Source organism: Schistocerca serialis, chromosome 6, assembly GCF_023864345.2.
Source record: "Schistocerca serialis cubense isolate TAMUIC-IGC-003099 chromosome 6, iqSchSeri2.2, whole genome shotgun sequence".
Classification (NCBI taxonomy): Eukaryota; Metazoa; Arthropoda; class Insecta; order Orthoptera; family Acrididae; genus Schistocerca; species Schistocerca serialis.
This window is the reverse complement of record NC_064643.1, coordinates 255,586,159-255,611,873: the sequence shown is the minus strand read 5'-3', so window position 1 is coordinate 255,611,873 and position 25,715 is coordinate 255,586,159. Positions and strand designations below refer to the sequence as shown.

The window sequence follows — 25,715 nt, the reverse complement described above, 5'->3', positions numbered from 1 at the left end:
GGTGAGTAGCAACTTTCCTTCTCAATATAGATACTTAAAACAAATATTACGGGCCATTGAAGAGGCTTCATGAATAAAAGAAATGAAACACTTGTATTGCAGTGTGTGTGTGTGTGTGTGTGTGTGTGTGTGTGTGTGTGTGTGTGTGTGTGTGAGAGAGAGAGAGAGAGAGAGAGAGAGAGAGAGAGAGAGAGAGAGAGAGAGACACGTTGAGTTGCAGACAGGCACAACAGAACACCGTTACACATTTGAGCTTTCAGCCAAAGCCTTCTTCAGAAAGGAACACGCACTCATTCTGAACGCTGAAGAGGCATGAAGTCAAAGGCTTTCACCGGCAACACAACAGCCCAATGTGGTGCATGTTCTGCCCACTGGGCAATGCTATCTTAACCACTGGTTGTGTGAATGGATCTAATTAGGTGCTCAGATTCAATATGATAGCCAATTAGTGAGGGTTTGGAGTGCGGAGGGTGTTGTGTCTTCAGGTCACAGACCTATCTCGGGGTGTATATGACCTGGGACAACCGGGAAATTTGGTAAAAACCCAGGAATTTTTTCATCCGGGAGAAAACCGGGAAAAACCCAGGAATTTTTCAGAATTCCGGGAATTTTTCATTGTTTTAGCTTTCAGTTAAATTTTTGTAATTTTGACTGCAGAACTGATTCTCTAGTAAAGAATGTTATTGTATCCTGCTACTGGAGAATGGTACTGCAGCAATAAAATATAAACGAGACGGGAAAAAAATAAAACTTAAGTGGCAAAGGAAATGTGCAATTTGTAACAAAACACCGTGCACGCACAAGCGTCTGCAAATAGCAAAAATATGTCAAAGGCTGTATGGCGCAGACTGTAATTCTTCGTAACAATAAACTGCTTGCTGAGAGCATGACGTCATAACTGTTCACCTTAGGTTCGTTTGACCAATTGCTAGCGGTCTGTTGCGCATGCGCATTTGACTCGCGTATAAGCAGTACCTTCTCCCGCTTCCCGCTACTTGAAGTTTGGCTTTTAGCTGTATCGGTAGTAGCTACAAGCAGCCAGATGCAAACGAGAAAAATTTTTCTCGCGTGCCCTAGCTGCCAGATTCGCGCTTGCACAGAGTAGTCTGAGTTGTAGTGGGGAGGGGGTTAACCTCCACGTGACCCATGTTTACGTTAAGTGATTTCGCTGCTCCTCTTCGCGTACAGTTCCCCCGTCAAATGAAAACAAAACGGATTTCTGTGGCCGGGATCTATCAAGTGAATTAAAATACATTCACATAATTACGGAGGGCAAAAAAATATTTTTAATTTCAGTTTTCTGATTTTATTTTATTTCCAAGTTAGTAGCAGTCAAGCATTAATCGCCTTGCAGAACATTGAAGTTATTTTTGCAAGTTTGCTAATGAAATTTGGCTTGATTAATCTTTCCGCTGCGGCAATCATTTTATTTGAAACGAAGTGTCTCATTCTACAGTATTGGCTTGTTCCAACTGTTCGCTGAATTTCAAGTGCACGTTATCATCTTCTGCCATGTATGGCATAATGCCATAATAAAGAACCAAAAATGAGATCGTAGAGTACCCGTACTCCAAGAAAATTTACATCCCAAAAACCACACTGAAAAGCTTAATATCAGATGGGACCTACTTCATAGTGAATCTGGAAAAAGCCAATTTGCACTTCAAACTGAATTATGCATTTTAGTATGGTTTACGAAATTCCGATGTTCTTTGGAGTATCCTCTGTTGCCCTGTTTCTTTTATGGTGTAATGTAAGCTCTCTTGGTGCTTTATACGCAAGAACATGGGCTTCCTACACCACTGCAGTTGCACACGCACAATAGTGCCTGTTTTCTGGCGCTCTCTGGCAACTGGTAATTGAACCTATTTCTAACAGTCTCCGGATAGTATTGCGAACGGTGGTTAGAAAGCGTTACTTGCAAAGTAAATTTCATTTTATGCAAGATGAATTATGTTACGTATGCGAAAGTGGGATGGATATCTCAATCACAGAGCATTCGAAACTGAACAGTTTGAGGACCATCCGCTCACAAGAATATCGAGCCACGAGACATTTACGTCATAATTTTAAATTTACTGGCACATTTGTGTGATGTATCTTAAAGTATAACACATGCAAAAAAAGATCAATATTACATGTGAAAGCTTAGCTTCTGTTGTAGAGTGTTAATCTTAGAGACCAATATTATATGTGAAAGCTTAGTTTTTCTTGTAGAGATACGGTACTGTGTACTTTAATGTAAACCGTTAACTTTTCCTCTTGTATGTTCGCGCTATGTAACCAGTGATCTTGCTTTTGGCTGACTATAATACGTGTCCTATGCTCTGAATAGCTGCTGTCATCGGCTGGCGAGATCTCGTGGCTTGAGCTATGACTTGCTTACAAAAGGACATCTCAACCTTGGTTTCAATGCTCCGGAAACTAACGCGCTGTGTTAGGTGCAATTCGAATTTATACTTTCGTAATACGAAAATATGCAGCGTATATGTTGCTGCAAATCAAAGGTCTATTCAAATCTTCTCTCCTTTTTCTTTTTTTCCCCATTAAAAGTCTCCCCAAAACTTCTCTGCCTCGTCTTTTCTATTTTTTTCCGGGAAGTTCTACGCGATTGTATAAAACGTTAACCATTAAAAGGATTGATAAGTTGTACAGTTCTGAGGGAAAATCTATGGAAAACCTACAGTATGTTAACTGTAAGACGGCAGAGTTGTGAGGGGAGTGCGGGGAGAAGAGGAAGCAAGCATTGGCTGGCGAGGGGAGGGGAGAGGAGCCGTTGGGGGGACAAGGCACGCCTACCAGTTGCAGTGCCGACACTACAAATTGCGCGTCATGCTTACACGAAAGCAGACGAAAGGCTTGGAAGTAAAACTCGCTTTAAATGTTGTTCGTAAACGAAACTGAAATCGTCGTGTACATTAAAATATTCCCATTCGCAGCATTCAATCACACGCAATATAATTTTGCGAGCATCGCTACGTAATACTAGTTTCCTTCTAACCATAGGCCTACCGGTAGGGGTTGTTGGTGACTTTCGAGATGGGCCAGAAACTGCCTCTTCACTCATTTTGATAATGTTTAGCACACTGCACAATAAAAACACGCAGAACAGTACAGCGCAAAACAATAACGAAGCAGGCGACAATGGCTACTTTGTACAACACAGTCAGCTACGTAATGTTGGCAGCAGTCGAAACTGCGTGCCTACCGAAGCCTCCCGACGTTTACTGACTTCTACCGATTCAGGATTAGGGAAAGGTCTGCCATCTAAAAGTTTACACACTGTACTATCACTTAGCACAGAAAACGTGTATTTTTGCCTGGGAAAAAGCATATTTTTCAAACGAGATATCCGGGAGAAATCCGGGATTTTTTTTTCCTTGTCTCCGTATACACCCTGTATCTGCCTGCCCACTATCCCCTCCCTTAAAGTGCAAGCAGTGCACTGTAGATGCTGAAAGTTCCCCTTGCACTCAGAGGAGTATGTGTTAGTCATGTTTGGTGCAAGGGGACTTCAAGCAGCTGTTGGTGTGGCAGGGTGGTGCCCATGGTGACATCCTCCAGTCAGTGAGGGCACCATGATGGATAATTTGCAGGAAAGTGGCTTTCTCATGCTGGTGGCTACAAGATTCAGCCATAATGCCAAGAGTGTAGATCATTTCAGTGCAGAGAGATATTCTTGGTATTTCATTCTAAACTGCCCTCCATTTAGGTTCAAAGAAGAAATACACCTCCTTGAACACATTAACTTAACAGATAGAACCAACAGTTCATGCTAATTTCAGCACAAGACCAGTTGTACTGAATCTATGCCATGTAGTGCTCTATGATGTAAGTTGATACGTCTCACGCAGTCAACCAGTAACAACTTGCCTCACTGTACCAGCATCATATATCATAAACACTAAAGTCTTCTGGAAACAAGTGGATGGTGGAGTCAAAATGTTTCATGTTTTGCAATTTAGCAATTGTGAGTGCAGTATGTGCCAGATCTACTGAACAGAGCTCTTGAGGTGTGCATTTTAGAACACATGTTTACTAAACTTTTTTGCTTCGAATGATCATTCCTGTCATGTCCCTGAATATTGACCATTCCTGCTTGCAACCTGTTCAGCGACCTGTTCAATTACTTGGGGTTATTTGCAACTAAGGTGCATTTTTAAAAAGTAAGCAATCATATCCATCTGTCAGTATCAGCACAAATATCCAATTGAAATCTGAGCTGCAGTGATGCAGGTTACTTAAGCAATATAATGCAGTAAAATATGAAATGGGTTATATAAAATCTAAATATTATGCATTACTGACCCGTTCATTAACCGTTGTTGTTGAGTGCCAACAATTGGCACTAATAGTTACCAGAATCAGTGTTATGTGCATGAAAAGTGGGCTATAATTGTTAATGTAATTCATAATAGGCACCTGAAATATAATTTACACAGAATCCAAAGTAACTGGTCATTTGAACATAAAGCCGCCTCTTGGTTTAATACTTTCAAGCTAAATTAGTAGTTCAAAATTTATATAATAACACCAAATGTGACTGAATAGTAATCACAAACTGTCTCCCCACTGTGTATCTTGGCTGCTAATTTTTAAAATCTTTTATGAAACTCCTATTCCTCAATTCCTTCAATTAATTAAGAGTAATACCTGTATGTAAATAAATGTGTCTGTGTATTTCTCTTTCCCCATAACACCAAGTAATCTCATTTTATTTGCTTCATGTCGGACCATAAGGTGATTCTTAATGTCTCCTGCAGTCTGTTTTTGTTGTCTTGGGTGAGACCAAAAGATGAGTGATTATGTCACTCAAATAAGTATGTTTCCTGAATCTTTGCTTTCAATCTGTCCCACACACACTTGATCACAGTTGATGCTCTGAAGTCTGACACCTGATTATAAATACTGTCGTATTCCCCTCCCCCGGGGCTCATGGCTCTTTTGTGAGTTCATGTGTGGTGCCCATGGGGCCCAGAGCTTTCTGGTCTGCACTTCGTTCCCCGTGCCCTTCCCTCCTCATCCTTGCTCCTTCCCCACTGCCTCCTCCTTCCCCTCTCTTCTTGTTCTTACTTAAGTTGGCCTGACTATCCACCCATTTCTTGTATTCCTTGTGGTTTTGTTCCCCTTGCCTTTTCTGTTTCATCCTTCCTTTTTGGCATTTTTGGTCCCACTTTGTGGATTGACCTCGACTTCTAGGAAGAACTTCCTCCCTAGTGTCTATGGCATGGATTTGTCTCCTCTCTTCCTTTCCCGCCACAGCCCCCCTCCAGTCCGCTAGGTCATCAGTGCGTTTAGCCAGTTTGTGTGGTGTGGTTGTTGTGTACATATCTGGCTGAGCCCTCCTGACAACACAGGGATCACACTACTGATAGCTGAGCTGTTGCCCCTCCAGATACGCATAGCAGAGGTTGCTTGTCATTCTGGACCATTGGAACTCCAGGCAATGGCCACTATGCCAGACGGCTCTCCCTGTGTCTGGTGACGCCAATGGGAAGAGGCCCTTGATCAGAGTGGACGGTATCAGAGCAGATTCTTTGGATATGAAACGTATAAAGTTCCAAAAATCTGGCCATCTCTGTGGTTGGTAATGGATCATTGAATGCTTATGACCTTACGGCCTTTCCTTCCATGGCTGCTCTCAGGGAAGAGGGCCAGGCTTGCCGGCTTAGGGTGAAACACATTGCCCGCTACCTGGTCTGTACTAAGACCGACAGTGATACATTCATCGCCACAAATCTTTTGTTTCCTGTGGAAACTATCAAGACAAGTTTGGCAGCGTGGAGTCTTTCAGTATGATGCTGGCGGGTTTACTGGTGATTAAAACTACTTCTGCCGCCCAATCTGCAGCCCTTCGTGCTTGTGATCATCTTGGCGATGTCCTGGTGTCCATTACACCTCACCAGTCTTTGAATATGGTTGAAGGAGTCATTTTACATAGGGATCTCATCCTTCAAACAATGAGAAACTCTGGATCAATCTGGAGCGATGGAGTTTTCATTTTGTTTGGCATGTGCTGAAGGGTCGTAAGGGAAATCATGCCGATACTGGGCTATTTTTTCTGGCTTTTGAGGGAGGTACCTTCCCTAGAACGAGGTTGTGTGTTATCAGTGTGATGTGATGTGATGTGATGTGATGTGATGGCATGCATCCTGCCACCCATGAGGTGTGTTTGGTGCTTTCAGTGCTTACATTTCGGGCACGTCTTCCCGACGTACAGCCATGTGAATTGTGACAAGGCGCCTCAGATCGTGCGACTGATTTCATGGTCCCAGCTCCTGGTTTCCTATGCCATCACTGTCCCCTCTTCCCCTACACACCTGTCCTATTCTGTTCTTTTCTTGGCTTCGGGCTGTCACCAGCCTGCTGCCTGCCCTCGGATCGGTTTACTGACTGGGCTTTGTCTCACTTCTCTCCGCCGTGACTTCCATCTCCGCTCCTAGTCCTCTTCCCCATATTCTCTACTGACCATCCCCTTTTAGTAAATTTCTTAGCCTGGGGTCCGAAAGCCTCCAATGCTCCAATGGTGTTCCATTGTTTGTTCCAAACACTCTTATGTGTGTTTCGGGATGTCATTGTTTCTTACACTGATGGCTCTAAATCTACCGATCAATGTGGGATATGTCTTCTCTTGGCATGGAACACCATCTCTTGCCTGCCACGTGTATGTGGTTTACTGTGGAGTTGATGGCAGTCTGTTAGGCCTTGTGCTTCATTGAACGGTTCTCGCTCACACCAACCCCATTCCTCTTCTTTCCTCTTTTTGCTGCCATGATGTCCATTTTCCCCCATGTTTGCCCATTATCCCTTCCCCGTAACTGGACTGCTGTTTGTGTCGTTCCTCCCTTGATTTCTGGCATCTTAGATCATGGGACTGATGACCTCACTGTTTGGCCCCCATCCATCCAACCAACCATCCTTCCATCCAGTCGTATTCTCCACTCTAAAGCGGATTCTTAATTTAATCTTGTGAAATAAATGGCTGATTCCATCAAATATGCACCCTTTATATAGTAGTACAGTGAAATCATAAGTCCGTGCAAACAGATGGTTTCTATTCGTATTCCTGATTTCTCCTATCTATTTTTTACAGGTGAATGCTGTTTGCTATGGTGCTAAAATAATGCTTCCTGGAGTTCTCCGTTATGAAGATGGCATTGAGCTTAACATGGAAGTTGTTATTGTTACAACAAAGGGAGAAGCTATTGCGCTGGGTGAGAGTTATCACTTCCAATCAGAAAACTTGTTGTTTCTTTTTGTAGATTACTCTAATTAAGTGTGGAGTTTTGTTTTTTCAGGCATTGCTCTAATGACTACTGCTACTATTGCAAGTTGTGACCACGGCGTTGTTGCCAAGATAAAACGTGTTATCATGGATCGGGACACATACCCCAGGAAGTGGGGTCTGGGACCTAAGGTATAGATTAGTTCCATTAACTATACCTGCCTGGTGTCCTACAGATGTATTTTGTGGTAGAAGGTTCTAGACCTCTCTAATTTTTGTTTATATTTATGACAAGGGACACACATATCACTGCTCAAAACAATTAGAGGGACAAGAATGTGATAATATACCATGTATGTAGTCTGTGATTAATATACATACTGTTACTCTTTGTCTTCCGAAGTGTTTTAGTAATGAGACTAATCCTCCGCAATACATTTGAAAGCCATGTCTTATTGGTGGTATTCAAAAGTATCATGCTGCGCCTAAGAGTGAAATGGATGAGCAGTGTCTCTGCCACCTAATGAATGTAAGTAGTGAGTGTGTCTCTGCAGTCTTTGTGTACATTTCATCAGTCAGCGTCAGGCATCTGACTGAGACAGAATGTGTTTGGGCAGTGACATTGCTGCAGGAAGATTGGCCTATTTGTGCAGTGTCTGCAGAGCTTAATGTAGCTTTCTCTGTTGTCGGGAGGATCAGAAATGATTTCATGAAACTGGTACATATATAAGACAGCCAGGGCAAGTAAGAAAATGGAAAATCTCCTAGAGATGACAGTTATGTAGGTAATTGTTACCTCTGCTGGCACATTGCAACTGCCAGGGACCAACAAAAAAGATCGAAGAGCAGCAGCTGGTTGTAGTGTCAGTGGTCAGACAACACACAACAGACTCGGAGAGACTGCTTTAAGACCAAGACGACTTCCTCACATCCCTCAATTAACTGCTCGGCATGTGAAAGATAGACTTCGATTTGCTGAGAAATGTGGGCATTGGCACAATGTATTGTTTAAAGATGAGTCTCGTGTTCATCTGACACAGTGTGATGGGTGTGTACATGTATGTTGTTGTCACTATAAATGTGACAATGGAGTGGTCCAGAAAATGTACAGGTTTGGCTGTCGTTTTGTCGTGGCTGGGTTGGTGTCACTATTGATGGTCGATCAGACCGTCAGATATTCATAGACCGACGTTACACTTAAAGGTACATCAACAAGAGTGTACTGGCTTATGGTATGCACAATATAGTTGTGCTGGGTCACCAGTTCACCCAGCAACAAGACAGTGTGAGAGTGCATTCAGCAGCAGCCAACGTGGTAGCGTTACAGGACCTCTCGATTCAAATGTGAGACTGACCCAGTCTGACTCCTGACCTCAGTCCTATTCAGCATCTATGTGATAACCCGGACAGATGACTTGGAGCCTGTCCTATGGCGCCTCAGACTCTTGAACAAGTCGCAGAGGTCTTTATTGAGGAGAAAGGAAAAAGTTCACAAGAATGTGTTTGCATACATGCCAGGAGCATGCCTCGAAGATATGAGGCAGTAATACAGGCACGTAAAGGGTCTGGCAGATATGCAAATTTTTCTTTTTGCACATCATGTGACTTAAGTGAAGAAGTTTCCACTTTGGATTATGACATTCTGATGAATTTCTGGTCATAGCATCAAGATGTGTGATGAGAGGAGAACAGGATCTGTACATTTTTGTTAAAGGTTTTACTTTCCAGATCAAAAATCTGTTTCACTCCAAACATTCTTGAAATGTAATGCAGGTGTTTAAAATGTTGTCCCCCATAATTTTTTTGAGCTGAATATTTAAAGCCTTTAAAATTTATTCACGAACAAAATAAGTGCTTATTTTGTATGTAAATTAAAAATAAGGGGAAGTAATGGATTATTGTTGTGTAAAAAGTCTGGATTTATCGTAAACAGTATATATTGTAGTTGCCTAGTGACTTTTGGCTGCACTCACTTGGTCAGATACCTTCTGTAGAAATTATATACTGTGGTGGGGTGCCTTACGGATGGAGTTTGTTTTCTGTTCATGGATTTTTTTTTTAAAAAAGTCTAATAGTGTGCCCACTGGATATTGATACCCAGATTCCAGTTCTCTGATCATGCAGTGACGTTTCAAACACAACTCAAGGAATCTCATGTGACCAGAATTGTGTGTTAACGTGGCCAGAAAGATGGACCATGGTGTCATCTGTATAGAAGGTGACATCAAGAATATAAATGGTATTCTACTCAGTAAAATGTGACCATTTGCAGTACTGATTTGATTTTTTACAATCCGCATCTTTCAATTCATACACTGCTGTCTCTTAATTCGGGAGCAATTTCATTGTTTACCTAACCACCCTGTGTGATTTAAAGCCCAATAACATTTTCTTTTGCCAAGTTTAGCAATTATTTTGCTGGGCTCTGCTGTGTAGTCAGAAATATCCAACCATTCTGTTTAGTTTAGGTTGTCTTCTGGTTCATTTGGCACCTAACACTGAGCCTGCCCCTCGAAATTTCTCAAAGTCGACAAACCGCTTTACAATGATGTACGGCTCTTTCTGGGAATTATTCATCAGATGCTTCCTGCACTAAATCTTTGTATTTGTCACCTTGTTGAAATATATGTTCAAAAATAAGAAGTGTTCCTTTGTGGAAAGTGCCATAGTTTATGAACAAATTATGTGGCTTTCATCAGCAGAATGAAACAGTTAAATGTTGTGCAACAGTAGAACAAATTTAAAAACAGTCTTGTAAATATGAAAAAAACATTCTGCCAACTTTGTTTTGAACTTCCGACGTAATCTAAATCTGTAATCCAGTGCACAGTAATTTTCTAAACACAGCATGCAAAACTGTAATACAGTACATCATAATTTGATACTCTGCAAAATATTTACTCAAACTAAAAGCTGATTGTGTCTCATCCACAAGGAGTACTGATTTATGAGAGAAATAATGAAATGAAATAATAAACATAACAGAATAGTGTTCACAAGAAGACAGCAGAGTGCAAACTGATCGTCTTACTACAATGTAAGTCTCAGCTCTTTTTCATGGCAGCGATGACCCAGCATAGGCCAGCTGCAACAAAATTGAATTTTGATCAAATTCAGTCTGACTGGGATTTAGTGCATCCAGAATTGTTACTTGTATTGACGAATTGATTTTCAGCACTTTTTCTAATGTTGTTGTATTGAAATAGTAAATAAGTGAATTATTTGACATTTATCACTGGTTCTCTCTGTAGTAATTAGCCTTTGTTTTCCTGATTGTAGGCATCACTGAAGAAGAACATGATTAAGCAAGGTCTTCTGGACAAATATGGAAAGCCCAATGATAAAACTCCTGGTGAATGGCTAAATGAGTATGAAGATTACAGGTGAGGACAAGAGATTGTAAGGTAAAATATTGCTTCCTCCCTTTTTTTCAGATGTCAAGTGAACAGGTTTATGGTAGGTGATTTAAAATATATTAAATATTTTTAATTGAAAAGAAATATGAAGTCAATTTAATGTAAAGCTGATGATAAAGCTTAATGAGCAACTACGCTTATTCAGGAACTGCTAAGTTTCAGTTCAGATTAGCAATTCTGATTACGTTGTTTTCCAGGGTTTTCTCAAGACAAATGGAAAACATAAAGGCAGACAGTGGCCTACATAATTTTTGTTTCTCGTAACTATGAAAGGGATAAATTGGTTTCACCTTTCACACAAAGTCCTCCTCCAGAAGCAGAAGGAAAACCACACACACACACACACACACACACACGGCTACCGTCTTGGAGCCGACTGTGGGTTGTACCGGTGCCAAGCAGCAGCTGCAGTAACCCAAGGTGGGTGGTTGTGGTAACTAGGAGGCATTGTGTGGGGGGAAGATGTGCTGCTGTGGTAGCAAGCAGTGACATGATGGGGACTGGATGCAGAGATGCTGGTGGAGGATGAAAGGCAGAGAGTGTGAGCATGGAGGCAGGAGGGGGGGAGGGGGGGGGGGAGGTGTTCAAAGCTCACTTTTTATGTTTTTCTTGAATAACTCGAAAATTATAGCAAAAATGTTTGTCAGTACAAAATTAAACTACAGTACATTTCCTATGAAAAACATCCTATTCTTTTTTGTCTAGAAATACTAGCTTCTGTGTTGTATGGCATTGAAAAATTGCAGATTATCACTAATAATGACAATACTATGACAAGGATAGATTGCTACTCACTACATAGCTGAGATGCTGAGTCGCAGATAGGCACAACAAAAATACTGTCACACAATAAGCTTTCAGCCAACAAGGCCTTTGTCAAAAATAGACCCCCCCCCTCCACACACACACACACACACTAGCACACACACACACACACACACACACACACACACACACACACACACTAGCACACGACCAGTCTCTCACTGTCGAGGCCAGACTGCGAGCAGCGGTGCACAATGGGAGAAATAGTCCTGGTGGTGGTAGACGTGAGGAGGCGGCTCTGGTGGTGAGGGGGAGGGTGAAGTGCTGTTTGTGGGAACATACTGGGACGAGATGAAGATAGGGTAGGGCAACTAGATTCAGCTGGGAGGGCAGATGGAAAGCAGGGGAGCAGAGGGGGAGAGGCAGTGGAAAAGTAGAGAAGTAAAAAGACTGTGAGTGTGTTGGTGGAATACAGGGCTGTTTAGTGGCAGAATGCGAACAGGGAAGGGGATAGGTGGATGTAGGACAATGACAGATGAAGGTTGAGGCCAGGGAACGCATGATATACTGCAGGGAGAGTTCCCACCTTTGCAATTCAGAAAAGTCAGTGTTGGTACAAAGGATCCATATGGCACAGGCTGTGAAACAGTCATTAAAATGGAGACTGTTACCTTGGGGAGCGTACTCGGTGTTTAGTGGTCTGACTGTTACTTGGCTTCAGTCTGTAGGTAGCCATTCATGCGGACAGACAACTATTCATGGGCCAGCTAGAGGAATCCTATCTAACCATCTAGAGCCCAAAATATTTCATCTGATTCATGTTCATTGATGAAATCTTCATGATCTGGATTGAGGTTGAGGGCACTCTATCCACATTTGTCCAGAACCTCAACACCTTCTCCCCCATTCACTTCACCTGTCCTCTTCGACCTAACAAGCAGCCTTCCTTGATGTTGATCTCCACCTCAGTGATGGCTACAGTAGTGCCTCCATCCATATCAAACCTACCATCCACCAGCTATACCTCCATTTTGACAGCTGCCACCCATTCCATACCAAGAAGATCGTTCCATACAGCTTAGCCACCCATGGTCGTTGCATCTGTAGAGACTAGCAGTCCCTCTTAATATATACCTCCCCCCCCCCCCCCCCCCCTCCACCCTTGTACACAAACAGAAATCCTGTGGCTTATCTCTCCAGTCACCTCCCACTATCCGGCCACAAAGGATCATTCCCCTTGTGACTCCTCAGTACCACCCAGACTTGCGCAGTAGAATTACATTCTCTGCCAGCATTTTGACTACCTGTCTTATGTCCTGAAATGAGGAATGTCCTACCAACAATCCTTTCCACCCATCCCACAGTGATATTCCTTTGCCCACTCCTTGTCCATCCCTACACCACACCTGCTCCCAACCCCTTGCCTCATGGCTCATATCCCTGTGATAGATTTAGATGCTAGACCTGTCCCACACATCCTCCCACCAACACCTACACCAATCCGGTCACAAGCATCTCCTGTCCTATCAGTGGCAGGGCTACTTGCGAAACCAGTCATGTGATCTACAAGCTAAGCTGGAACAATTGTGCTGTGTTTCACGTGAGCATGACAACCAACAAGCTGTCTGTCCGCTTGAATAGCCACCAACAAATTGTGGCCAAGAAACAGCTGGACCACCCTGTTGCTGAGACACTGCCCAACACAACCTTCATTTCAGTGACTGCTTCACAGCCTGTGCAGTCTGGATTCTTCCTATCAACTCCAGCTTTTCTGAATTGCGCAGATGGGAATTGTCCCTGCAGTATATACTACATCGCGTAACCCTCCTGGCGTCAACCTTCGTTAGTTATTATCCTACACCCATTATTCTCTTCCCTGTTGCCACTCTGCCACTATGCAGCCCTCTATTCCATCAGCGCACTAAGTCCTTTTAATTCCCTACTTCTCCACTGCCCCCCCCCCCCCTCCCTGTGCCCTCTGCCTAACTTCCTGACTGCGCCTAGCCGCTCTACCCTCTCTCCACCCCATTCCTGTATTCTCCCACAAACAGCACTTTACCATCCCCCACCCCTAACCTCCCCCCTGCGGGTCCGGGGGTTAGAATAGGCCCGAGGTATTCCTGCCTGTCGTAAGAGGCGACTAAAAGGAGTCCCTCCCGTCAAGGGGGTAGTTAGCGCCTGCGTCCGGAGACAGACGGTCCCACGACCTATATTTGCGGTCATTTTGGTTTTTCCCTTCTTCTTGTTTCTTCCTTCCTTTGGTTGGTTCCTTTCTTTCTTCTTCTCCATCTCACTGTCTTACTTACTCTTTCCCTTGCCTTCTTCTCCTTGCCTTCTCTGGTCTCCACCTTGGCGTTTGAGACAGTCTGTCCTCTCTCCCCCTCTCTCTCTTCTTTTTCCTCTTCTTCCTTCGTCCCTGTGCGCGCCTGAAGGCCGACCCACGCGTTCGCACGCGTAGCCGGTGACGGGGTAACGTAATTCCCCACCCTGGGTAGACAAGTAAGGCACACACGTACCCCTGGTAAAGGCCAGGCCCAGGGAGAGGTGATTGCCTGAGCTGATACCTTCTGACCATGCCGATTGGTCCCTCCGTCTGTTTCTCGGGAGGTGTGACCTGAGGTGTAAACATTCACCTAAGGCGGGAGTGCCCTCTGAGAGGGTCCCCATAAAGAAGGAGCACGCCATCGGAGACGCTGGCAATCATGGGGGATTCCTCCGCAATGGATTTCTCTTCTTCTCTCTCGACTTCTGCCCACAAACGGAAACTTGACCAGCCACCAGTGACAAAAGTACTACCGCCTGCCCCACAGTTCCTCGTAGTTTCTCGATATGGGGACAGAAAGGATTTTTCCTCTGTCAACCCTTTCGTTATCCAGAAGGGCGTAGATGCCATAGCCGGATCTGTCAAGTCTTATACCAGGTTACGTAACGGTACCTTGTTACTAGAAACTGAGAGCGCCTTTCAGGCACAGAAACTGCTTCGGGCCACACTCCTGTATATGTTCCCTGTCCGGGTGGAGGCTCACCGCACTTTGAATTCGTCTCGTGGAGTGGTATATACTAGATCACTCGACGGATTGACTGACGAGGAGATTCAGTCTTTCCTCGCTGAGCAGGGTGTGACGGCTGTCCATAGGGTCATGGAAAAGGTCAACAATGACCTTGTACCGACCCGGACACTTTTCTTGACCTTTGATAGTGTTCAGCTGCCGTCGCGCATCAAAGCGGGCCTACGAGGTTATTTCTGTTCGCCCCTATGTCCCGACACCTACGCGCTGCTACCAGTGTCAGTGTTTTAATCACACTCGCCAGTCTTGTTCCAATGCGGCTAAATGTGTCACTTGTGGCAGGGATGCCCATGAGGGTGACTGTCCACCTCCGTCTCCCCGTTGTGTGAACTGTCAGGGTGACCATGCAGCGTCCTCCCGCGACTGTCCCATCTACAAGGAAGAACACTGTATCCAAGAAATTCGGGTCAAAGAGAAAGTGTCCACCTCGGCTGCTTGCAAGCAATTTGCTAGTAGGAAGCCCACGCTGCTCCCAGCGGGGAAATACAGTACTGTCCTCGCCTCTCCTCGGACTACCAGGAGGTGGCGATGCAGACATACGATCTGATCTTCAGCACTACGGTCTTCCGTTCGGCCAGTGCTAAGATCGCGCAGTCAACGTCTCCTCTTCCTCCCGTCACCCCTCAGACACGAGAACCTTCATCAGCTTCTGCCAAGACGAAGACCCAGAAGTCAGATGCGTGGGCCTTCAAGAAGGAATCGTCCCAACAAGATGGCCGATGAACCTATAGAACCAATGGACGATGACTGTCCGCCTACTGATAGCGGCGACAGTGCTCGCTCGAAGTCAGGCCCTCAGTGGCCTTCGAGGTGACCCCTTCTTTCATCTTCCTTTTCTTCTCACGATGGCACTTATTCACTGGAACATTCGCAGCATTCGCTCCAACCGAGAGGACTTAAAGTTGCTGCTCCGCTTGCACCGTCCGCTCGTCGTAGCCCTCCAGGAAACGAAGCTACGTCCATGCGATCATATTGCCTTGGCACACTACACCTCTGTGCGTTTTGACCTACCCCCTGTGGCAGGTATTCCGGCTCGTGGAGCGGTTATGTTGCTGGTCCGGGATGATATTTACTACGATCCCATCACATTACACACCGGCCTGCAGGCAGTTGCCGTCCGAATTACTCTCCCCACTTTTACATTTTCCATTTGTACCGTTTACACCCCATCGTCCTCTGCCATTACCAGGGCAGACATGATGCAAATTATTGCTCAGCTACCTGCACCATTTTTGTTAACTGGAGTCTTCAATGCCCACTATCCCCTTTGGGGCTCTCCAGCATCCTGCCCGAGGGGCTCCCTGTTAGCAGACCTTTTCAACCAGCTCAATCTTGTCTGCCTCGGTACTGGCGCCCCTACTTTTCTTTCGGACACATCTCACACCTATTCCCATTTAGACGTCTCTATATGTACTACCCAACTTGGACGCTGGTTTGAGTGGTATGCACTTTCTGATACAAATTCGAGCGACCACTTCCCATGTGTTATCCATCTCCTGCATCATACCCACTCTCCGTGTTCAACTAGTTGGAACATCTCCAAAGCAGACTGGGGGCTCTTCTCTTCCAGGGCGACCTTTTAGGATCAAACCTTCACAAGCTGCGATAGTCAGGTCGCACATCTCACGGAAGTCATTCTCACTGCTGCTGATGAATATTCCATTCCTCACACTACTTCTTCTCCATGTCGTGTACTGGTCCCCTGGTGGACCGCAGCATGTAGAGACGCTTTACGTGCTCGTCGACGTGCTTTACGCACCTTTAAACGCCATCCTACAGTGGTGAATTGTATCAATTATAAACGATTACGTGCGCAGCGTCGTCGTGTTATTAAAGAAAGCAAGAAAGCCAGCTGGGCTGCTTTCACAAGCACCTTCAACAGTTTTACTCCTTCTTCTGTTGTCTGGGGTAGCCTGCGCCGGCTATCTGGCACTAAGGTCCACTCACCAGTTTCTGGCTTGACGGTCGCGAATGATGTCCTTGTGGCCCCTGACGATGTCTCCAATGCCTTCGGCCGCTTTTTCGCAGAGCTTTCGAGCTCCGCTCATTACCACCCTGCCTTCCTCCCCCGAAAACAGGCAGAGGAGGCTAGGCCACCTAACTTCCGCTCCTCGAATCGTGAAAGTTATAATGCCCCATTCACCATGCGGGAACTTGAAAATGCACTTGCCCGGTCACGGTCCTCCGCTCCAGGGCCTGATTCTATTCATATTCAGATGCTGAAGAACCTTTCTCCTGCGGGTAAAGATTTCCTTCTTCGTACTTATAATCGCATCTGGATTGAGGGACATGTTCCCGCATGCTGGCACGAGTCTATTGTTGTACCGATTCCTAAGCCGGGGAAGGACAAGCACTTGCCTTCCAGTTATCGACCCATCTCGCTTACCAGCTGTGTCTGTAAGGTGATGGAGCGAATGGTTAACTCTCGTTTGGTTTGGCTGCTCGAATCTCGACGCCTACTTACCAATGTACAATTCGGATTTTGTAGGCGTCGCTCTGCTGTTGACCATCTGGTTACCTTGTCGACCTTCATTATGAATAACTTCTTGCTGAAGCGCCCGACTGCGGCTGTGTTCTTTGATTTGGAGAAGGCTTAAGACACCTATTGGAGGGTGGGCATTCTCCGCACCATGCATACATGGGGCTTTCGCGGTCGCCTCCCTCTTTTTATTCGTTCATTTTTAATGGATCGACAGTTCAGGGTACGTGTGGGTTCTGCCCTGTCAGACACCTTTCGCCAGGAGAATGGGGTGCCACAAGGCTCAGATTTGAGCGTCGCTCTCTTCGCCATAGCGATCAATTCAATAATGGATTGCCTCCCAGCTGATGTATCAGGCTCCCTTTTCGTGGACGATTTTACCACCTATTGCAGTGCGCAGCGACGTGTTTTCTGGAGCGCTGTCTTCAGCGTTCTCTTGACCGTCTTTACTCCTGGACTGTCGCCAATGGCTTCCGTTTTTCTGCCGAGAAGATGGTCTGTTTTAACTTCTGGCGCTACAAAGAGTTTCTCCCACCGTCCTTACGACTGGTCCCGTTGCTCTCCCATTCGTGGAGACAACAAAATTTTTAGTAGGTCTTACATTTGACAGGAAACTTAGCTGGTCTCCACATGAGTCATATTTGGCTGCCCGTTGTACCTGTTCTCTAAATGTCCTCCGTATTCTCAGTGGTATGTCGTGGGGAGCGGATCGAACCGTCCTACTTTGCCTGTATCGGTCGATCGTCCGCTCCAAGCTGGATTATGGGAGCTTCGTATACTCCTCTGCATGGCCGACCATCTTACGCCGCCTCAACTCCATACAATATCGGGGTTTACGTATTGCGATTGGAGTGTTTTATACTAGTCCCGTCGAAAGTCTTCATGCTGAAGCCGGTGAATTGCCACTCACCTACCGGCGCGATATACTGCTTTGTCGGTATGCCTGTCGGCTACTGTCAATGCCCGACCACCCGTCTTATCATTCCTTTTTTGACAACTCTCTCGACCGTCAATACGGGTTGTATGTCTCTGCCCAGCTCCCCCCTGGAGTTTGCTTTCGTCGCCTCCTTCAACACCTTGATTTTTCACTCCCTGCAACCTTTAGAGTGGGCGAGAGCCACACGCCGCCTTGGCTCCAGGCTCAGGTTCACGTTCACCTTGACCTCAGCTCGCTCCCAAAGGAGGTTACCCCTGGTTCGGTATACCGCTCCCGGTTTGTCGAACTTCGTTAGAAGTTCATTAATATGATCTTCCTTTATACAGATGGCTCTAAGACCAATGACGGGGTCGGGTGTTCTTTTATTGTCAGGGCACAAAGTTTCAAATACCAGCTCCATGGCCATTGTTCGGTCTTCACAGCTGAGCTCTTTGCCCTCTACCAGGCTGTTCTTTACATCTGCCGCCACCGGCATTCTGCTTATGTCATCTGCTCCGATTCCCTGAGCGCCATCCAGAGCCTCAGTGATCCGTATCACCCTTTCATGCACCGGATCCAACGCACTCTTCAGCAGCTGGTGGACAACGGTTCTCCGGTTAGCTTTATGTGGGTTCCTGGCCATGTCGGTATCCCTGGGAACGAAGCTGCAGATGCCGCGGCCAAGGCTGCGGTTCTCCAGCCTCGGACGGCTTCGTGTTGCGTCTCTTCATCAGATTGTAGCAGGGTCATTTGTCGGCGCATTTTATCGCTGTGGCATGCCGATTGGGCTGCACTTACGGACAACAAGCTTCGGGCCTTGAAACCTCTTCCTGCGGCTTGGACGTCATCCTCACGCCCTTCTCGGCGGGAGGAGGTCGTTTTGGCCTGGTTACAAATTGGACACTGCCGGTTCAGCCATCGCCATCTGCTGACGGCTGCGCCGGCGCCCTTCTGCCCATGTGCGCAATTGCTGACGGTCCGCCACATTTTAACGTCCTGTCCGGATTTTACTACACTGCGTCTTGATCTTGACCTGCAATGTACTCTGGATGCCATTTTAGCAGATGACCTAGGAGCAGCTGCTTGCTTTCTTCGTTTTATCAACTTCCTAGCTTAGTCTGGGCGCTAATGACCATTGTAGTTGTGCGCCCTAAAACAACAAAAAAAAAATCCCGCCCCTAACCTGCCAACCCTCCCCCTTCCTGCCCAACCTCCTCCTTATCCCAACCACCCAGATTGCTTCTCATTTCATGCGATGTGCTCACAGTCTGGCCTTCGCAGCCAGAGACTGGTTTCGTGTGTGCGAGCACACGTCTGCACTGTCCCTTAAAAAGAGCTAATGCTGAAATTCTAGTGTGAATACTGTTTTCTGCTATGTGTTTCTGTGCTTCGTGCATTGACCCATTATTGGTGAGTGGTTACTTTTCCCTTATTTCACATACTGCTTCATCCAGCGATTTCTGTTATTGTTGAAATAATCTTTTGTATTCCATGTAGTGTTCAGAAAATAAACACCCTCTGGCATGTTTGTGCATTGTGTCACCAGTGATTGACAAAGCACAATAGAAAACTCTGCATATCTCCATGAAACACCATGTGGTTGCTTCTTGCGATGTAGTGGTGTAGATAGAGCATGGTATCACCTGCTCACCTTAATTTTGCTGACCTATGGAAAATGGAAGTGCATGACCACAATCCGGTGACCTACATTCTTCCATGTTTTTACCATTGAGATCTCCACCTTCTTACACCCGCAGAACACTATTTCTCTTTTAATGTGGCTCTATTACACTTAGATATGGTAACAATTTAATATTTGTTCTTAACCCACTTCATTTAACAGTAAGCATTATTAATTTTATAATGTTAATACATTATTTTTAATAATCTGTGAATTTTCCATGCTCAGCAACACCAAAACTATTACTCCTAGAGAAAAATGAATAGGACCTTTTTTGTAGAAAATTTAATGTAGTTTAATTTTGTACTGAAAAAACGTTTTCACTAGAAATCGCAGTTTTAGTTATTGAAGAAAAACTTAAGTGATCTTTAAATGCCCCCTCCCCCTCCCCTTGCTCCACCTCCAGGCTGACACCCCACCAGTGGAGGTTTTAGTATTTTGTTTGATATGCCCTGTTACTGCTGTACAAAACCTGTTCAACTGTCATTGACTGGGCTGCTATGTCAAACTGCAGTTGCAGTGTAGGCAAGGCATTAGTATTCTATAGACACCTCAGAAATGTTTCCTTTGCTAAATGATTTTTGTTGCTTTCCTATTCTTCTACAACATCTCACTATATCCATGTGGTGTTTAACTTGTATCAGGAGGAGGAGTATTTGGATCATCTATTGTGAAACATTTTTGGGAAATATAATCCAGTACGTCTGCTTTCTCTACATTATCCTCTGTTTCAGGGTCTGGGTTACTGTATAGTTGATTTGAATCTTTTGACTAATTTCATGTATGATTGAAATTCAATATTTTCCATCAAAGTGGCAGATAAAGTTTTACTTGGGTGTAGATGTAACATTTTATCACATTGCTTACCTTGTATTCATTTTGGTTTCATTCAGCTTTTGTCTGTCAATGAGGTGTCAGCTTTGCAGAAATCTGCGCTGTAGCTATTTTTGCATTTGTATCAACTTTCTATATCCCTCGTAACATTAGTAGTCACTCATCTGACAAGGACCTTATTGTCACTTATTCCCTCCTCTGCATTAATTAAATGAAAAAAATTGGGCCTGTTACTTATTGATATACTTAAGTTTTTCCCCTGATAGATTTCTAATTGCTCAAGACATAAATTTTTAAAGTTTACAACACACTCTCAAATGATAGTCCCTAGTGGCTGTTTTACCCTCACAATCTTCTCGTTCAGTAATAGTAAAATTAAAATGTCACCATGCTCTAGTAATGTGAGCAGGAAATTTAGCCACAGTATTTTCCAGTTTCCTTCTGAAACCCTGTGGCACTAAACCTCTAGAGGCCGGTAGCCTATAGAGGCAATCGATTTGACCCACCTTTGATGATGCCATCACCTAGGCTATTTTGTATTCTGAATCTGTAATGATGTCAATAGATATAATGTAGTTATTTATTGCAATAAATAATATTGTTGCATGTGGCATCCAACCCATCATTGCGATATAAGCCCACTTGGAACTTAATATATCAACAAAAGCAACCAGTTATTGAAAATATAAATGTAATTGGATGTTGCCTCATCAGGAAAGAGGGAAGGAGAGGGAAAGACGAAAGGATGTGGGTTTTAAGGGAGAGGGTAAGGAGTCATTCCAATCCCGGGAGCGGAAAGACTTACCTTAGGGGGAAAAAATGACGGGTATACACTCACGCGCACACACACACATATCCATCCACACATATACAGACACAAGCAGACATATTTAAAGACAAAGAGTTTGGGCAGAGATGTCAGTCGAGGCAGAAGTGCAGAGGCAAAGATGTTGTTGAATGACAGATGAGGTATGAGTGGCGGCAACTTGAAATTAGTGGAGATTGAGGCCTGGTGGATAACGGGAAGAGAGGATATATTGAAGAGCAAGTTCCCATCTCCGGAGTTCGGGTAGGTTGGTGTTGGTGGGAAGTATCCAGATAACCCGGACCGTGTAACACTGTGCCTAGATGTGCAGGCCGTGCACCAAGGCATGTTTAGCCACAGGGTGATCCTCATTACCAACAAACACTGTCTGCCTGTGTCCATTCATGCGAATGGACAGTTTGTTGCTGGTCACTCCCACATAGAATGTGTCACAGTGTAGGCAGGTCAGTTGGTAGATCACGTGGGTGCTTTCACACGTGGCTCTGCCTTTGATCGTGTACACCTTCCGGGTTACAGGACTGGAGTAGGTGGTGGTGGGAGGGTGCATGGGACAGGTTTTACACTGGGGGCGGTTACAAGGGTAGGAGCCAGAGGGTAGGGAAGGTGGTTTGGGGATTTCATAGGGATGAACTAAGAGGTTACGAAGGTTAGGTGGACGGTGGAAAGACAGTCTTGGTGGAGTGTGGAGGATTTCATGAAGGATAGATCTCATTTCAGGGCAGGATTTGAGGAAGTCGTATCCCTGCTGGAGAGTCACATTCAGAATCTGATCCAGTCCCGGAAAGTATCCTGTCACAAGTGGGGCACTTTTGTGGTTCTTCTGTGGGAGGTTCTGGGTTTGAGAGGATGAGGAAGTGGCTCTGGTCAATTGCTTCTGTACCAGGTCGGGAGGGTATTTGCGGGATGCGAAAGCTGTTGTCAGGTTGTTGGTGTAATGGTTCAGGGATTCCGGACTGGAGCAGATTCGTTTGCCACGAAGACCTAGGCTGTAGGGAAGGGACCGTTTGATGTGGAATGGGTGGCAGCTGTCATAATGGAGGTACTGTTGCTTGTTGGTGGGTTTGATGTGGACGGACGTGTGGAGCTGGCCATTGGAAAGGTGGAGGTCAACATCAAGGAAAGTGGCATGGGATTTGGAGTAGGATCAGGTGAATCTGATGGAACCAAAGGAGTTGAGGTTGGAGAGGAAATTCTGGAGTTCTTCTTCACTGTGAATCCAGATCATGAAGATGTCATCAATAAATCTGTACCAAACTTTGGGTTGGCAGGCCTGGGTAACCAAGAAGGCTTCCTCTAAGCGACCCATGAATAGGTTGGCGTACGAAGGGGCCATCCTGGTACCCATGGCTGTTCCCTTTAATTGTTGGTATGTCTGGCCTTCAAAAGTGAAGAAGTTGTGGGTTAGGATGAAGCTGGCTAAGGTAATGAGGAAAGAAGTTTTAGGTAGGGTGGCAGGTGATCGGCGTGAAAGGAAGTGCTCCATCGCAGCGAGGCCCTGGACGTGCGGGATATTTGTGTATAAGTAAGTGGCATCAATGGTTACAAGGATGGTTTCTGGGGGTAACGGATTGGGTAAGGATTCCAGGCGATCGAGAAAGTGGTTGGTGTCTTTGATGAAGGATGGGAGACTGCACGTAATGGGTTGAAGGTGTTGATCGTGTTGATCTACGTAGGCAGAGATACGTTCTGTATGTGGCTGAGGGACTGCGTCAGCTTTCAGACAACACCACATACAAAGTTTGCCAAGGTAATCCCATTCCTGATGTCCAGGCCGAGCTTCAAGGAATCCTCAGAACCTTAGGCCCCCTACAAAACCTTTCACCTGACTCCATTAACCTCCTGACCCCACCGACACCCTGCACCCCTACCTTCTACCTTCTTCCTAAAATTCACAAACCCAATCATCCCGGCCGCCCCATTGTAGCTGGTTACCAATATGCCTTTTTTCATACCAGATCTCCAGTTACTTTCTAGTTCACCCTTATCTCTCCCCATATATTTTTTTCTTTCATTTTCATTTCAACCTCATGTTACACTTTCCACCTTCTAATACCATGTCACCCTCACAACACCCCCACAACGACCACATAAAGTTTTATTTACATTCCCTCCGCAAACATGCCTTCACCCTAGCTAGATTACGCTCACATATTTTATTTTCCCAGGCTTGTCTGACATTTGGCATAACCCCCAAAGGCATCACACTTAGTTCCCATCTCTGGCTGCAACCCTTCTTTCCATCAGTCCCTATACCAGTTCCAAACTGAACAATCCATTGCCCTCACCCACCTAATCCTTCACCTACACATCAACTCAGCCAATGAACACACCCGTCAACTCCTATCCTTAATAAAAGTCCTCAATCTTTCCTCTCCCACATGCACACCGGCTATTCAGAGCATCCTCCTACAGGCCAACCGCAAATTAGAACAGCATGCCACCCTTCACCTCAAAAAACTATCCAATCTCCTGGTTTCCCACCTCCAGCAAAGGAAACTCACTCACCCTTCACAACCTTTCCAGCAAACCTCAACCTCCTCTCATTGCACACAAACCCAGTCTCTCCCATCTTCTCAGTCTCCCACTTCCAGCTCCACTCCCTCCATAACCTCAAAATTCCAATCAACACTCTCTGGCACCACAACACCCTAATTCAGTAGTTAACCTTTCCTCCAAACCTGTCTCCCAATCCGAAATCTCTGTCCTATCCAAAGGCCTCACCTTCAGCCCCACTCCCAGATTCAACCAAACAGCCCTCGTCAAAGATTTACTGTCCTACACTCGTACTCTCTGCTGGAAGTATCACTTTGCCACGAAGAAAAATGATCCTAATCCTACCCCTAATGATCCAACTCCCCAAGACACTATCCAAATTGAACCCTGCCTGGAACAGTTCCGTCCTCCGTCACAGCGGGACCCACCTCCTCTTCCTCAAAATCACCCTCTCCAAACCTTCCAGGAATTTCTGACTTCCAGCCTTGCCTCTCAATCCTTCTTAAAAAACCTTAATCCTACTCCCAACATCACCACTGCTGAAGCCCAGGCTATCCGTGATCTGAAGGTTGACCGGTCCATCGTCATTCTTCCTCCATTACGACAGCTGCCACCCATTCCACATCAAACGGTCCCTTCCCTACAGCCTAGGTCTTCGTGGCAAACGAATCTGCTCCAGTCCGGAATCCCTGAACCATTACACCAACAACCTGACAACAGCTTTCGCATCCCGCAAATACCCTCCCGACCTGGTACAGAAGCAATTAACCAGAGCCACTTCCTCATCCTCTCAAACCCAGAACCTCCCACAGAAGAACCACAAAAGTGCCCCACTTGTGACAGGATACTTTCCGGGACTGGATCAGATTCTGAATGTGACTCTCCAGCAGGGATACGACTTCCTCAAATCCTGCCCTGAAATGAGATCTATCCTTCATGAAATCCTCCACACTCCACCAAGACTGTCTTTCCACCGTCCACCTAACCTTCGTAACCTCTTAGTTCATCCCTATGAAATCCCCAACCCACCTTCCCTACCCTCTGGCTCCTACCCTTGTAACCGCCCCCAGTGTAAAACCTGTCCCATGCACCCTCCCACCACCACCTACTCCAGTCCTGTAACCCGGAAGGTGTACACGATCAAAGGCAGAGCCACGTGTGAAAGCACCCACGTGATCTACCAACTGACCTGCCTACACTGTGACGCATTCTATGTGGGAATGACCAGCAACAAACTGTCCATTCGCATGAATGGACACAGGCAGACAGTGTTTGTTGGTAATGAGGATCACCCTGTGGCTAAACATGCCTTGGTGCACGGCCTGCACATCTAGGCACAGTGTTACACGGTCCGGGTTATCTGGATACTTCCCACCAACACCAACCTACCCGAACTCCGGAGATGGGAACTTGCTCTTCAATATATCCTCTCTTCCCGTTATCCACCAGGCCTCAATCTCCGCTAATTTCAAGTTGCCGCCACTCATACCTCATCTGTCATTCAACAACATCTTTGCCTCTGCACTTCTGCCTCGACTGACATCTCTGCCCAAACTCTTTGTCTTTAAATATGTCTGCTTGTGTCTGTATATGTGTGGATGGATATGTGTGTGTGTGTGTGTGTGTGTGTGTGTGTGTGTGTGTGTGTGTTTCCCCCTAAGGTAAGTCTTTCTGCTCCCGGGATTGGAATGACTCCTTACTCTCTCCCTTAAAACCCACATCCTTTCGTCTTTCCCTCTCCTTCCCTCTTTCCTGATGAGGCAACAGTTTGTTGCCAAAGCTTGAATTTTGTGTGTGTGTTTGTGTTTGTTTGTGTGTCTGTCGACCTGCCAGCACTTTCATTTGGTAAGTCACTATATATATATATATATATATATATATATATATATATATATATATATAAAAAAATAGAGGGAAACATTCCACGTGGGAAAAATATATCTAAAAATATATCTAAAAAGTACGAGGGCCTGGTGAGAAATTTCGCCTGAAGCTATGCAGCCAACATTACA

At 45.4% G+C, this 25,715-nt stretch overlaps 1 protein-coding gene across 2 annotated transcripts in view; it reads left to right on the top strand.

Moving 5' to 3' along the window:
* The window catches only part of LOC126484212 (H/ACA ribonucleoprotein complex subunit 4), an 86,765-nt gene that overhangs the window by 37,831 nt on the left and 23,219 nt on the right, over positions 1-25,715 (top strand). For both annotated transcript variants that reach the window (XM_050107625.1, XM_050107624.1), the window contains 3 exons: positions 7,094-7,214; positions 7,299-7,417; positions 10,505-10,608. In XM_050107625.1, the coding sequence (XP_049963582.1) occupies positions 7,094-7,214; positions 7,299-7,417; positions 10,505-10,608 (344 nt within the window). The remainder of the gene's footprint in view (positions 1-7,093; positions 7,215-7,298; positions 7,418-10,504; positions 10,609-25,715) is intronic.